General features: G+C 39.6%; 1 protein-coding gene across 2 annotated transcripts in view; it reads left to right on the top strand.

The window, feature by feature from the left end:
* Positions 1-14,424, top strand: part of Dph5 (diphthamide biosynthesis 5) — a 36,890-nt gene that overhangs the window by 19,843 nt on the left and 2,623 nt on the right. For both annotated transcript variants that reach the window (XM_008842813.3, XM_008842812.3), the window contains exons 5-7: positions 5,445-5,565; positions 11,374-11,413; positions 13,517-13,620. In XM_008842813.3, the coding sequence (XP_008841035.1) occupies positions 5,445-5,565; positions 11,374-11,413; positions 13,517-13,620 (265 nt within the window). The remainder of the gene's footprint in view (positions 1-5,444; positions 5,566-11,373; positions 11,414-13,516; positions 13,621-14,424) is intronic.

Genomic DNA, 14,424 nt, shown 5'->3' with positions numbered 1-14,424 from the left:
TATAAAATTTTTTTAATTTAACAGATTTTTAAACTATAAAACACAGAAAATATCTTTATTTGTAATACAAGATAACAAGTGTTAAAGCCTAACCATAGAGTAGAGTTTTACAAACCATTGGCTCAGGTAAAAGCACTTGCTGCCAAGCCTGATGACCTCAGTTCAATTCCTGGAACTCACATGGTAGAGAGAGAGACCCAATGTCCAGAAGTTGTCCTCTGACTTCCACATGTGTGCCATGACATGCACACCTGCATATGTACACACATAACAAATAATGTTTAAACACATTTTTTTAACTGTATTCTTGTGAAAGGGAGGATATATTGGTGTCAGTGAGATGAGTTGGACTTTTAGGGTCACCCAGAAAAGTGGTGTCAAGGGCTCAAAGCAAAGCAGTAGGGAAAGAGGTGAGTAGTCAGTTTCTTTTTTTTTCTTTAGACAAGGTCTCATGTATCCTGGTGTGGCCTTGAACTCACCAAGGATGAACTTGAACTTCTGGTCCTCCTGCCTCTACCACCCAAATTCTGAGATTACTAAAGACATGAGAGCCATGCCTTATTTATGTGGTACTGGGAATCAAACCCAGGGCTTCGGGCAAACACTCTTAACAAATGAGCTACATCCCCAGCCCCAAGTAGTCCATTTCTATGTGAGCTATACAGCTGGAATTGAGGGGAATTGGTGCTTGATGTCAGCAATTTGAGATACAAATTAGAGGCAAATCAGATAAAATTGCTGTTTCTAGATAATTCCTTGATGCCATTCTGTTGCTTAGTTCATTCCCTCCCATTCCTCCTTCGTCCTCACTTCCTGCACCTCTTTGCTTTCTTTTAAGGCCTGGCTAACATTCTGTCTGTTAAGAATTCACCTCTATGTGTGGAAATGCTGGACTTTCAGATTATTTAGGGATTATAGTCGTATTTGTTAATGACTGTTTATTTTCTGCTGTTTGTTTTTCTGTGGCATGTGGTTCAAGGCCAGGCATGTGGTTTACACCTTTAACCCCAGCTCTCAGGAGGCAGAGGCAGGTAGATCTCTGTAAATTCAAGGGCAGCCTGTTCTACATAGTGAGTTCCAGGTCAGACAAAGGTACATAATGAGACCCTGTCTCAAAAATTAATAGATTAATAAATAAATAGATAAAGTATAACCCAGTACCAAGTCAGATGAGCTCCTTTTTCTGTAAGTTACTCCAGGTGAAAAGAGAACAGGTTTGTATTTTCTCTACGGTTTGAGAAAACAGATGATTTTGTAAATTTGAAGGAATAATGTTGGGAAGCATGATCCCAGCACACAGGCTAACACTGTAAGACAGCTCAGTGTTTAGGCTTCTGCAACTTCAGTTCTTGTCACTGATTTTTACTCTGGTTTCTTTAATAGTTTACTGGTAAGCCCTTTGGTTGTGAAACACAGAGTACTGGTCCTTCTGTTGTTTGAGGTGCTGACTCTAAATGGTGAAATTGTTTGCATAATGGATTCATTGAAGAAGTTTGTACCCCTGCCGCAGGAGTGGCTGCAGTTTATAAATCAGGATCCTAGAAGGCAGTGCTTATGTGAGGTTTCCTTTAATCCTCCCAATTAGGCAGTTCAAAGAAGATTTTACACAGAATGCTTCTGTAGTGTTTATATGTGACTAGCATTTCAATTCTCATTTAAAGAGTTTATTACTTTATTTTTGAATGAAGAACTTACTTGCTTCCAAAATTATGTTTCCACATTTCTTTAAGAAATTTAAGAGCCTCTTAAGTATTTATAATTAAATGGATATATAGTTTTCCCAGGAAGTTTTTCATGAAATACTAGTGTTTCAAAATTTGATGAGAGGTGGAAAACTTTTTTTAGAATGTATAGTTGAACCTGCCAGTTTCAAATGTGTTATCTAAGTCTAGTTTCTCATATTTGGTAATTTTTGAGCTCACAACAATACAGAAAGCAGGTGGATTCTTCCAGGACACAGCAGTTTAGAACATCTTCCTATCATGGACATTATTATCACATCATCAAATCTCCATCATTCACTGAGCCCTTACAGTGAGAGAGGTACTACTAGACACTCTGTATGACTCCAACCCTTGAAAGTCACTGTTGGCTGTCTAGTTCTCACCAGCAGGAGATCCCTGTCACAGACCAGAGAGGTTATTTGACTTCTCCATGAACATACAACTAACTAACCCAAACTATTGTTGACTCTTGAGCCTTTGCGTGTTCCTGCTGTGTAGAATATCTGTGTGTTCTATGAGGCCAGAGGTCCATGTACTCATCACCTTAAACTTGTATTTAGAATGGTGCCTGGCACATAGTAGGTGATCTGCAGCACGTTTTTGTTGGGTAAATTTGCTTCTCATAGGACAGTAACCATAACAGTTCCTTTGCAGAGCTAACGCCACTTCATGAAATTGGCCCCTGTGAATGTAGTCCAGGAATCCCATCTTAGAACTCCAAATATATATTTCTGCAGAGAAATCTTGCTACTCAGCAGAGAGATACATGATTCTGCATACTTGGAGTTGCATGGGTTCTTTGTATACTGCTCTGTGAGCAGGATTGTTGCTCAGTAGAGTGGCTTATCTGTTTGGACAGCTTTCCAATGGGCTTTGGGAATAAAACCCCTTGATAGGCAAGTTGCAGGCTATAGCTGATTAGGGACATGATGAACTATCTCTTTAGGACTTAGGTTCTGTGATGACTGTTGGTTACAGCTTTTAAGAGCTGGGTCTTTGAAGCCTGAGACTGTAACTGCTCTGGGGAGCTGGAAGAGTGACCCCCAGTGCCCCACCTTCCCTTGTTTCCTTCCTGTCGTCTTCCTGGCACCTCTTGCAGCAGCTTTCGAAACTGGAGTGATGGCAGCATCACCCTCCCCACTTCAGACCAGTCTCTTGTTTTCCATGAAGAGCACACGGCTTAGAGAAGTTAAATGATTTCCTAACTTGTTACAGGTTACTAAATATGATTTTTCAGTGTCTAGTACTTTCCTGCTTTGTTACAAGTTGTTTCAGACTGTTGAAATTGAAGAATTACATAGCTTTAGCATTATGTCTTACCATACATTAAGTCTTGGAAAATAAAACTCCTTTATACAGTGTCTCAACAAACACTATGATTATATTAGCATATAACTTTGCCATATGAATAATTTTTACATTTTACTTAATCCCCATAACCCTAGGGGGGGTAGGAAGGACAGTATTATCACTATTCCTACATTAGAAATACAGTCTTAGGGGGCTGGAGAGACAGCTCAGCAGTTAAGAGCACTGGATGCTGTTGCAGAAGACCTGGGTTCAGTTCCCAGCACCCACATGGAGGCGAACAATTGTCTATAACTCCAGTTCCAGGGGATCTGATGCCCTCTTCTGTCCTCCGTGGGTACTCTATGATATGGGTGCACTTACACACCTGCAGGCATAACACTCATATATACATACATACATACATACATAAATAACATACATAAATAACCTTTTTTAGATCCTAAAAAATAGAAAAAGAAAAAGAAATATTTATTAATATTTAGTATAGGAGTCCTGTCCAGGGACCCACACCCTGCAGACTCTTTTTCCATATGCTTCAGCTCTCATTGATGAGAGCTGAGAAATGCAATTAGTATTCCCTCTATCTATTGTTCCACTATGTTCCATGAGCCTTAGATGTAGAGATTTCATTGTAGATGTGTCACTTAGGGTTGGGTATTTCACAGACACATTCTCTGTGTGTGTCCAGTTGTGGAACTCTGTAATAGTCTTCATCTGTTGCAAAAGAAGCTTTTCTGATGCATGGTGACTGACATACTTGTCTGTAAATATAAGGATCCATGTTTAGAATATAGTAAGAAATTACATTTGTCTGGGGATGTAACATCCTTGATGTTTTCTCTGCAATGTATGACTCTCCAGCCATGTGTATTTGGCTATGTTTACAGTGCCATACATGAGTTTGCTCCCATTAAGTGGGCTTTAAGTCCAATTAGGTAGCTGTTGATTAACCCCCAAAATAAAAATGCCATTACTGCACCAATATAGTTTGCTGTGCCTGTCATTGTTGTGGTTATTAAAACTGGGGTTGGACCAGCAATTGATGTTTTCCCGCAGCTCTGAGAGCTAGCCTTCGGGGGAGGTGGCTTCTAGGTCACTTCCAGCTCCTTTGCTCCAAAACCTGTGTCCGAAGTATGCCCTGACTTCAGTAATAGGGTCTTACCTTCAAGTTCTGGGAGGCAATCAAGGGCTGTGGCAATACCCCGTGTAATTTTGGGAGTCTCTTGGACTACCCTGACCAACAACTCAAAGGGAGGTTTCTCCTGTCTGGCACTGTTTCTTGTTATATAGCCTTCAGCTATATGCATGGACTCATGTATAGATATTTTAAGTATAATTTTTCAGTGGGCTTTTGAACTAATATATTTCCATCTCTAGTTAACTTTACCCACCTAGGGCTCACAGACCATTGGGGAAGAGGGAACGGAAAGATTGAAAGAGCCAGGGAAGGCGGTACATGGCAGAGTCTTACAGGCATTTGGAACCTTGCTCTATGAACCTACAGCAATGGTTTCAGCATGCACAAGACCCATACAAACAGAGAAAGACGCAGCATAGAACTAGGGAAATGGGCAGCTGACCCCATCCTTAGCCAAAGAACTATTGGCAGCTGATTACTGCCTGGTGAAAGAGAGCTGATCTTTAAAGGAGAGACTCTGGATAGGCTGACTAGACCCCAGTGGATGAACTTGTACAGAGAGATGTCTGGGTATACTAACTTGACTTGACAAGCCTTAACATATATGACAGAATGCATGAAGTTTGGTGGGGTGGGCTATGGGATGGTGCTGAAGGGGGAGGGGGTATAAAGATGATTATACCTATTTTGGTCCTGTTTTGTATGAAATGCACAAAAATTCAGTAAAAAATATACATTGAAAAAAGGAATACGGACTTGAGTATGAGCAGAATTGGAATTCAGAACCAGATTTTCTCTGCTTCAGTCTAGAATTGGACTCACTTAAGTGAACTGGTACAGTCAATTGAGTGTGAAGACTCAAGCATCTTGATTATAGCGATAGTGAAGTGAGGGGGACCCACTTGGGGATGAAGAAGATCTGGGGAAAGGCCTTCATTGAACTTCATGGTGAGGAAACAGAGAATCTTGGTGAGCTGGGGTCTGGTTTTGAGCAGTAGCTGGAGTGAGTATGTGATTCATGGATTCTCTGGAGAGAATATGGTGGATGAGCACATTTCTCAGAACGGAGTTGGTGTATTTCTTTATGACTAGCTGCATGACCTTAGGTAAGTCAGTTGATCTTTCTAAGCCTTGGAAATTCCATCTGTAAGAGAATATTAATCTTGTGAAACCTGTTCAGAGTGTTGATAGGTGCTTTTATTTCTGAGTTCTTGGCCTATGAGATAGAAGTGAATTGCTCTGCCATTAAGTAATGTTTTATTTTTTTCTAGTTGTATAATTTTGGAGAGACAGTTTCTATTGTGTTTTGGACGGACACTTGGAGACCGGAAAGCTTCTTTAACAAAGTGAAGAAGAACAGGCAGAACGGTGCACACACACTGTGCTTACTCGGTAAGAGTCTGGCAGCTCCCATAACCTCACCACATGGAGTTGTCAGAGTCTTCTTATTCTGATTTTTGAGAGAGAATGAAAACTCTTCTATGAGTAACTCACTGGAGGCTAGAAGGACGTGGGCCAGCATTGTGTGCACCAGGCACTTTACAGTGCTCTCAGCTCCAGATACCACCAGGCCGATCCTGCCTCCAGGCCTTGACTTGCTGTTCCTCCTTATAACATGGAACCTTTCCAGCATTCTATATTTACCTATTTGCCCATCATTCCTGCAGTTCAGCCTACATATATCAAGCATTTATTCTTACCACTGACCATGCTGCGTCTTCTAGGATGTTCTCTATCAAAATCACAGGATCATACATCTGAAAGATACTCTGAAGGTCATTTTATTGAAACCTGTTTTGCAGGTGAAGTTGAATAGAATACTGAGCAGTTTCCTGGTGTCACTCAGTTAATTGTTGGCAGGACTGGTGGAGTCAAAGTAGCTCATTCTTCACAGCTTCCTTCATTGTACTGAGCTGCCCATACTGTATTTCCTATTTAACATGGAAAGGCTAGGACCACACCTTTGTACAGCAAGAAAATAGCACAGTTTCAGACAGATACGGACTTTCCCTTCCAGCAGAGACCCTAACATTGTAACAAGTCACACCTCTTAGTCTGTATTCTGATAGCATATGTTGTAAAAGAAATATTGGCATCACATTTTTGCTTTCCCCCAATGAACCTAACACAACTAACTGATGTTAGCTTTGCAGTGAAACTTAAATTAGAATCAGGATACCCATCTCCCTGCTTACTAGCTAGAGAATTCTGAAGGGCTTTCCTTGGCTTTTGTCTGCGTGTTACCAAGGAGCTCTCCTGCCTCATGGGGCTGTTCAGTGCCGCACTTCTCAAACTGTTTGTGATGAAGGACCAGTGGGGTTAATTTTTTTTTGCACTTAATTTGTGTGTATATGTGTATGCATGTATATGTGTGCATATGTGTATGTGTGTGCATGTCCATGTATGCCACAGCATGTGTGTTAAGGTCACAGATCAAATTCAGATCACCAAGTACCTGCTTAGCTATGTGTGTGTTTGTGTCTGTTATTGCTCTTGTTTCCTTATTTGTGTGTGTGTGTGTCTATGTGTGTGTGTGTGTGTGTGTGTGTGTGTGTGTGTGTCTGTGTGTGTCTGTGTGTGTGTGTCTGTGTGTGTGTGTTGGTTGTTGTTGTTGCTCTTGTTTTTCTTATACTGAGGATTGTACCTAAGGCCTTTCAAATGCTAACAAGTGCTTTACCACTGATCAGTATCCTCAGCCCCCAGGTGGTTTTTGGATTTTCAGTTAGGGGTTTTGTTTTTTATTATTTATTTTGTTTTTGAGACAGGATCTTCCTGCAGCCCCAGTTGGTCTAGAACTCACTGTGAAGACCAAGATGGCCTCCCTCTGACAGGGATCTGCCTCATGTTTTCTTTTTTTTTTTTTTAAATTTTTTTAAAGAACAATATTTTTTTATTGAACTTTTAAAATTTCATACATTTCTCACTCAAATCCAGACCCCCTCCCCTATCCATGCCTCCCCATCCCCGCACCGAACCCTCTGCACTCTGCCTGCCATACATGCTGAGTCCTGTTCATTCAGGTGTTTGTACCCAAATGTCCTTCAGTGTAAATGCATCCACTGGAGTTTGTTTTGTTTTTTAAATGTTTCCTTTTAAATTTCCATTCTTTTGAGTGATTTACAAATATGCTTGGTACTTTTGTAAATACCTATTCTCACTTTTCTAGTCATTTCATTATTTATTGGTAACAAGCTCACACATGGGCATCAATTCTCAGGACATATAGTATACCGCACTATTTTAGTGCTACTGTGATACAGCAGACTTTCTACTTCATAGCACAAGACAGAGCAGAGGATGAGCCCATGATTTTGGATACAGCTACTCAGAACATTGAGAAAGATTTCTGTTTTTCAAAAACTTAAATTATTTGCATATATAGTTACTTCTTTTGTATTCAACAATACATAATTTTGTGCAACCTAATCAGTATGAAACTCAATGTGTCTTAGTAGAAAATGTCATATGATTGGCATTTCATACAGGGCAGGAATCAGAGATGAATTTCCAGAGCAGAGTTTAGCAAACTAATGCCCATAAGAGAGCGGTGCTAAGAGCCTAAACTAGCTGCAGAGGTTTGCCAGTGCCTGACCTAGAGTGAAGTTTGCTCCAAGATGGTGTGCTGTGCTTGACCCCTCTGTGACTCTTCCCTGTTGCCTTGTTTTCAGTCTTTTCATATCTGAATTGTCTTACTAAGTTGGTTGATTTTGTCCCTGTTTCAAGGGGGGCTTTGCTTGTTCATTTCTCCATTCCAAATGTCTAGAAATGTGGAAGAGTATAAATGCAGAATAAATATTTACCAAAGTTAGTTAAAGCTTTCTTATTTTATCAGACCCAGTCTTGCTACTCATTGGCAGAGAGATTCTTTAGCTCTTCCTGATTCGTTCAATTTTAGCTTGAATACGTTCCTTTTATTTTCTATTTTCTTCACATTTTTGATACCTAATTCCACATTTCCACATTTCCTTTAGGCCATAAAACCTTCTTGAACATTTTCTTTTTTTGGCTTATATGAATTTTTTTTTTATTTTTGCTAATGAGACTTAGTGCTTCATTGGTAATTAATTAGTTTTATACTTTGTCTTTAGATTCTTCCTTCCATTTGAAGACACCATTGTAGACCTTACTAGAAAGAACATTATAAAGCATTTATTCATTGGTGTGGCCTCTGCTATTAGACAGATCCATTTTGTTAGCCTATACTTAGAGCCAGTCAAGGCTGATGGTGGGTTGAGGTTTAAAGCAGAATGATGGGGAAAGGACAGCTTTTAAAAAGGTTTTGCTAAGAGAAAAGTTCAGAGTGTATTAATCCGAGGGATAAAAAGTGGGGATTCACTGGAGCGCAGATGCTAAGAGTGCATATGTGTTTTTCTGTAAGACTAGATGTTTTCAAAACAGATAGGGGGAGAAGAGCCTAAGGAGTGAGCAACCTGGTAACCTCCTCATACAGCCACTCAGAACGTGGGGAAGAAGATGCAGCATTTATCTTTTGGAAAGCTTTGAAAAGGCAGGTAGAAAGTCAGTTTATGGGTACTTATTGAGTGCTAACCCAATGTGGAATCTGGTTCATGTGGAATATTTAGAAAATGTTAGACTTGAGTCCTACCCTCAGAATTTTGAGGTCTAGTTTACCACTAATGTGTTATGCACATGGAAGCTTAAAGAACAATTATGTTCTCTTGTGTAGAGAGACAGGAAGGATAAACCAGAACCTTGGCTCTTGGGTTCTCTTTCTAAGAGCTGTCTCTTTTCTTAGCTTTCCTGGGAAAAGACAAACAAGGTTAAACAATGTGTCTTCCTTATTCTGTTAACAAAAGCAGGAATAGGGTGTGAAGTGTAGGACGTCATGATTCCAGATTCTCAAACCATAGATCCGACATTTAATCACCTGGCATTCTCATCATTTAAATTAGCATGTATTTGTTGAGTGCTTGCTATGGGTCAGTCCCTTTAGGGATTAATAAGAAAACAGCATGGTAGGAAATCACAGAGAACTGATTTACTTAAAGACAAGACCAATATATGTGATATAACTAGAAGCTAATAAAAGATAACATCAATTTTGTAGATATTTCCAAGAACCAAGAGATTAGCATAGAAGTCGGCAAAGACTGAAAGAACTGGAACTTCTCTTTCTTAAACATAGTTTCAGATGGGCTGGAGAGGAGGTGGTGGGAGAACCATAGAATGTTTAGTAGGGTTTGTGGACATTGCTGGACACTTCATAGTATGGTTCCCATGCTAAGATGAGTACAAGCAGCCTATATTCTAACAGGTAGAATGAGATAGGAAAAAATATGGCCTGTTGAAAGACAGCGACAGAGGAAAGCTGTTCTGGCTTGCAACTCTCTGTTCACTAATGCAATCCCATGTTCGGCTAAAATGCACTTGCCTATAAAAGTTCTCCCTAACTCACTTCATTTTAAAAATCAAATTCACGGGCTGGAGAGATGGCTCAGTGGTTAAGAGCACTGACTGTTCTTGCAGAAGCCCCAGGTTCAAATCCCAGCACCCATATGGCAGCTAACAACAGTCTGTAACTCCAGTTCTAGGGGATCTGACAGCCTCTTCTGACCTTCACAGGCATTGCACGACACGGGTGCACTTACCTTCACACAGGCAATACATGCATACACATAAAATAAAAATAAAAAATAAGATTTTTAAAAAAAATTCACTTGTAGATCATATCATTAAAAACAGGGACGATCTTACTATCAAAATGCCACATTAAAATTGGATGCTGTGACAAACTCCTGTAATCCCAGCCCTCAGGACATGGCATCAGAAGGTTTGGGGGTTTGAGGCCAGCCTGGGTTACATAGGGACTCTCTCTCTCTCTGTTTTTTTTTGTTTGTTTGTTTTTGTTTGGGTTTTTTTTTTTTTTTTTTTTTTTTTGGTCTTTTTGAGACAGGGTTTCCCTGTAGCCCCAGCTGGCTCGGAACTTGCTATATAGACCAGGCTGGCCTCGAACTCACAGAGACCTACCTGCCTCTGCCTTCTGAGTGCTGGGATTAAAGGCATGCACCACCATGCCTGGCTAATCTAAAAATATCATTTGAAGGAAATGTAAAATTTCACTTATACCATTAATTTGTATTGGAGGTCCTATTTTCGCTAACATACTAGTTTTTCTTATATATGCCAAACAAGTAGAACCATTAAGTAATTATATCATTAAAAATATCATTTTCAAATCTGAAAAAAATACTTAAATACTGGCTTCACAGACAATTGCAAACTCTATATGAGATTAAACTTTGTTATAATATTTAAGAAAACTTTTTAGTATTCTTCGTAAGAAAAACTTGTACCGTTACTTAAGAAAGTTGTAGAAGTCTACCAGAGACACCTCAGTTACACCATATTTATTTTTACAGAAACAAACTTTGGCTGAACCATTTGTTTTGGCATGTGAAACAGGAAGCAGCTGTTGCTCCTGCTGCTGTGTGTGGAGTTCCTATGAGGATGTAGAGCCATTCTGCTTGTTCCCTTTTTCCCAGATAGTTCTGCTGGGCATCAGTGACTGAAAGGTGTAAGGGATCAAATATTTGCCACAAGTGCACTGTCAGATTTCACAAGAGCAAAGGTGGTGTCTGGGCCAGTCCCCAGTGCCCTAATACCTGGCATAGTGCTCTGAAGCCCTGTTAAAAGTGAAAGTACTTGCTATTAAAGTATTTATTCATAATTATGGTATATCTTTCCATTCATAAGAAAGCAAAAGTTTCTTTTCAAAATATAGTAAGAATCCCTTTTCTACTTACGTTCTATCTGTTGAGGCTTTTATATTCAGACACCTGAAAAACAGATACGAATAGGAACATTGTGAGACATTTGGAATGAGTCAGTACAGTTACCAACTACTAGAAATGAAAACAAAGATTTGATTAGCTGTTATGTAGCCCATGTGCCAATTTTTATCTAATTCTTCCCTTTGTCTTTTTTAACAACAGGAAACTAGACCCCTGCAGGCTGGTGTCAGGGCCATACTCATGTTGCTTTCTAATTAGGGATCTCCACAGCCATAGGCTTTCATTAAGAGAGTGGTTATACACAGGTGTGAGCAGACACCCCACAAACTTAGGATGAGCATTTCGGGGACTCTGGAAGAGCTATCAAAAATTTAGGTAGTTCTTATTGGAAGTTTAAGGGTTTGGGTAAAATGATTACATTAAAAGAACTGTCTTTTACTTCTTACAGACATCAAAGTGAAGGAACAGTCTTTGGAAAACCTAATCAAGTGAGTTCTTATTCTGAGAGTGAACACATCTATTTTCATTTCCTAAAAAGACATTTAAGTTCTGCCTAAATGACCCGGGTTCTAAAGATGACTGAAAACTGAGCTTTTATCAACAGTTAAACAGTAAATATTTCATACTTATAAAAGATAAAGCTGGAATCTGGAGAGACCGTCTATGCTGTGATAAAACTACTGACCAAAACCATCTTGGAGAGGAAAGGGTTTATTTGGCTTACGGTAAAGTTCTTCATCAAGGAAAGCTAAGGTAGGAACTCGGCAGGAACCTGGAGCACAGACCATAGAGGAATACTGCTTACTGGCTTGCTCCCCTGGCCTGTGCTCAGCCTGCTTTCTTATACAATACAGGACCAGCTACCCAGGAGTGGCACCACCCACACTGGGCTGGGTCCTCCCACATCGCTCAACAATTAAGAAAATGCTTCAAAGACATGGCCACAGGCTAATCCAATAGACACAGTTCCTCTACTGAGGTTCCCTCTTTACAGGTGTGTCCCGTTGACAACTAAAGCTATCCAGCACACTGCTCTTACAGAAGACCTGGGTTTGGTTCCCAGCACCCACATGGCAGCTCACAATTGCCTATAACTCCAGTTCCAGGGGACAGTCTCTTCTGACGTCGGTGGTCTTTGCATGCACGTGGTGCACTTACACACATGAAGACAAAACACTTGTACTTGTAAAATTAAATCAAAAAAATTTTTTTTTAAAATAAGGCATGTGAGAGTGGAAAAAGCAATAGGCTTCACAGGTTCAACACTGGGAACAGTGGTCGGCATTTAACAGTCACTCATTAAGTATCTGTGGACTGAATTAATGCATGGGAGTCAAAACACTTGACTCTGAGTCTCCAGTCTGCCTCGGTTTGTTGCTCTTGGCAGTTCCCTTCCATCTCCAACTGGCACTTCTCTGTGTGTAGCCACGGAAATCGCCTCTTTACATAGGGAGGCTGTACGGGGCCTGGTAGGACAACCAACAAGCACTTGAAATGTGGTTAGTGCAAGGGAGCAACGGAATTTTTCATTAAATTTTAATTGATTTTAAACTCAGTTACAAAGCTTTTAGGTTATTAGATACAACTTTTAAATATTTTTAAAATATATTTTTTGTTCTTTGAGCATTTCATACATGTATATGTGTATTTTGATCATATCCATCCTCTTGTCTCCTCCAGCTCCTCCCTATAACTCTGTTTTATGACCATACATTTTGTATGGAGAGATAAGTATTTCTAATGAAAACTTGACAATCAAATTAAAATGTGATAAAAGTGCTTATCAGTTTTCAAATACTTAGTATAAAAGCAACCTTTAGTGATTGTTTGTGAATAAATATTCAATTATAGTATTGTGGGTATTCTAGGTTAAATATATTTACATGTGCTATTAAAATTGATTTTTTCCCTTTCTAACTTGTTAGTGTAGTTCCTGGAATACTTGAGATTATATTGTGACTTGGGTTATATTTCTATTGGATAGCACTGACTTAGAGAATTGTTTGTAGATAATAAAATAACCAGTACCAACTGTTCTATACGTTTCACAGCTTCCATTTTTGTTACTATGATCATTGGTCAACTGGCAGGGTTCTGAAACAAACGTCACTGTCAAAGATTTTCAGGTCTTGAGCAGTTTACTTTTCTTAGAGGAAGAAGTAACAAACGGAGTATGTGGTTTTACATGTTACGAAGGTAGCTAGCATACACCAGGCCCTGGGTTCAATCCCCAGCACTGCAAAAAGAAAAAGCTTACTGCAGAGCCTGATTAAACGAGAGTTTAGACAAAGCTGACACTTAGTTTGAATTAGATTTGCCTAAGGCATCACTTTTCAGAAGGATAACCCTCATTTAGACATCTCTCTTTGTGGAATTTGAATCCTGCTGTCATTTCAGTGGCACTGAGGGCAGCTGAAGTAGAGCAACTGGGACAAGGCACTGTCCAGTGCTGTGGTTACGTGAAAGAGGGTATCGTGAAAACCAGGGTGCAGCATAGGCTGTGGTACCCGGGTGTGCCTGAGAGGACCTGCAATTACTGTGGCCCTGCAATTGCCTGGTAAGAACCATGCCATCTGGCTTTATACTTTCAGGGGAAGGAAGATCTATGAACCCCCTCGCTACATGAGTGTAAACCAGGCAGCCCAGCAGCTTCTGGAAATTGTTCAGAATCAGAGAATACGTGGAGAAGAACCAGGTACTCAGGAGCCTGTAAAGGCTGTGATATTATTCCTTTACAGTTGCACTCATCTATGTACTTACTAAATATCTGGCACACATTCATACACGCCCATGGCGAGGGCCAGTGTTTTTGTCTTGTGCTGTATTTCTCATCACTTTTTTCTAACTTTAAATTCGACAGGATTCAAGTTGAATTGAAAGAAAAATAATGGAGCTATTAAATTAACACAGTGCAAAACCATGAGGATTTTTTACCAATTAAACATAATCAGATTTAATATAAACATGTTAATGTACAAATATTTTGATAAAATAGAGAGCTACCATTCTGGCCCTAATCAATACTCCTTGTCCTACAAAAATACATTTGTTCTACTTTTTCTTCTCAGTGCTGAGATCTGGAATAGTTTTCTTTAGGATAAAGACAAGAATTCATCCTTACATTCCTAATAGCTAGGCAGATTGTATAGTATATAATAAAATGTGTGCAGTCTATAAATCTTTATGGAGAGGTTCTGAAATGAACCTGCCATATTGTGTTATTAAGGTATTGATGTCTTCTGAATACCTGACTTCTAGTAAAAAAGACACATTAAGAGAGTTTAAATTTCATTTTCATCTCATTAAAAATTTATTTTATATTTATCTGTTCACATTTTGTGTATGTGTGTGAACACATGCCTGTCACAATACATGCATGGAGGCAGAGGAAAGCCTGTAGCAATTGGTTCTGTTTTCCACTATGTGGGTCCCAGGGATTGAACTTAGGTCATTAGCCTTGGAAACCCATGCCTTTCCCTGCTGAGCCATCTTCTGGCCC

Source organism: Nannospalax galili, unplaced genomic scaffold (assembly GCF_000622305.1).
Source record: "Nannospalax galili isolate Female #2095 unplaced genomic scaffold, S.galili_v1.0 scaffold2280, whole genome shotgun sequence".
NCBI lineage: Eukaryota > Metazoa > Chordata > Mammalia > Rodentia > Spalacidae > Nannospalax > Nannospalax galili.
The sequence above is the reverse complement of the archived record's forward strand: the minus strand, read 5'-3'. Positions and strand labels throughout refer to the sequence as shown.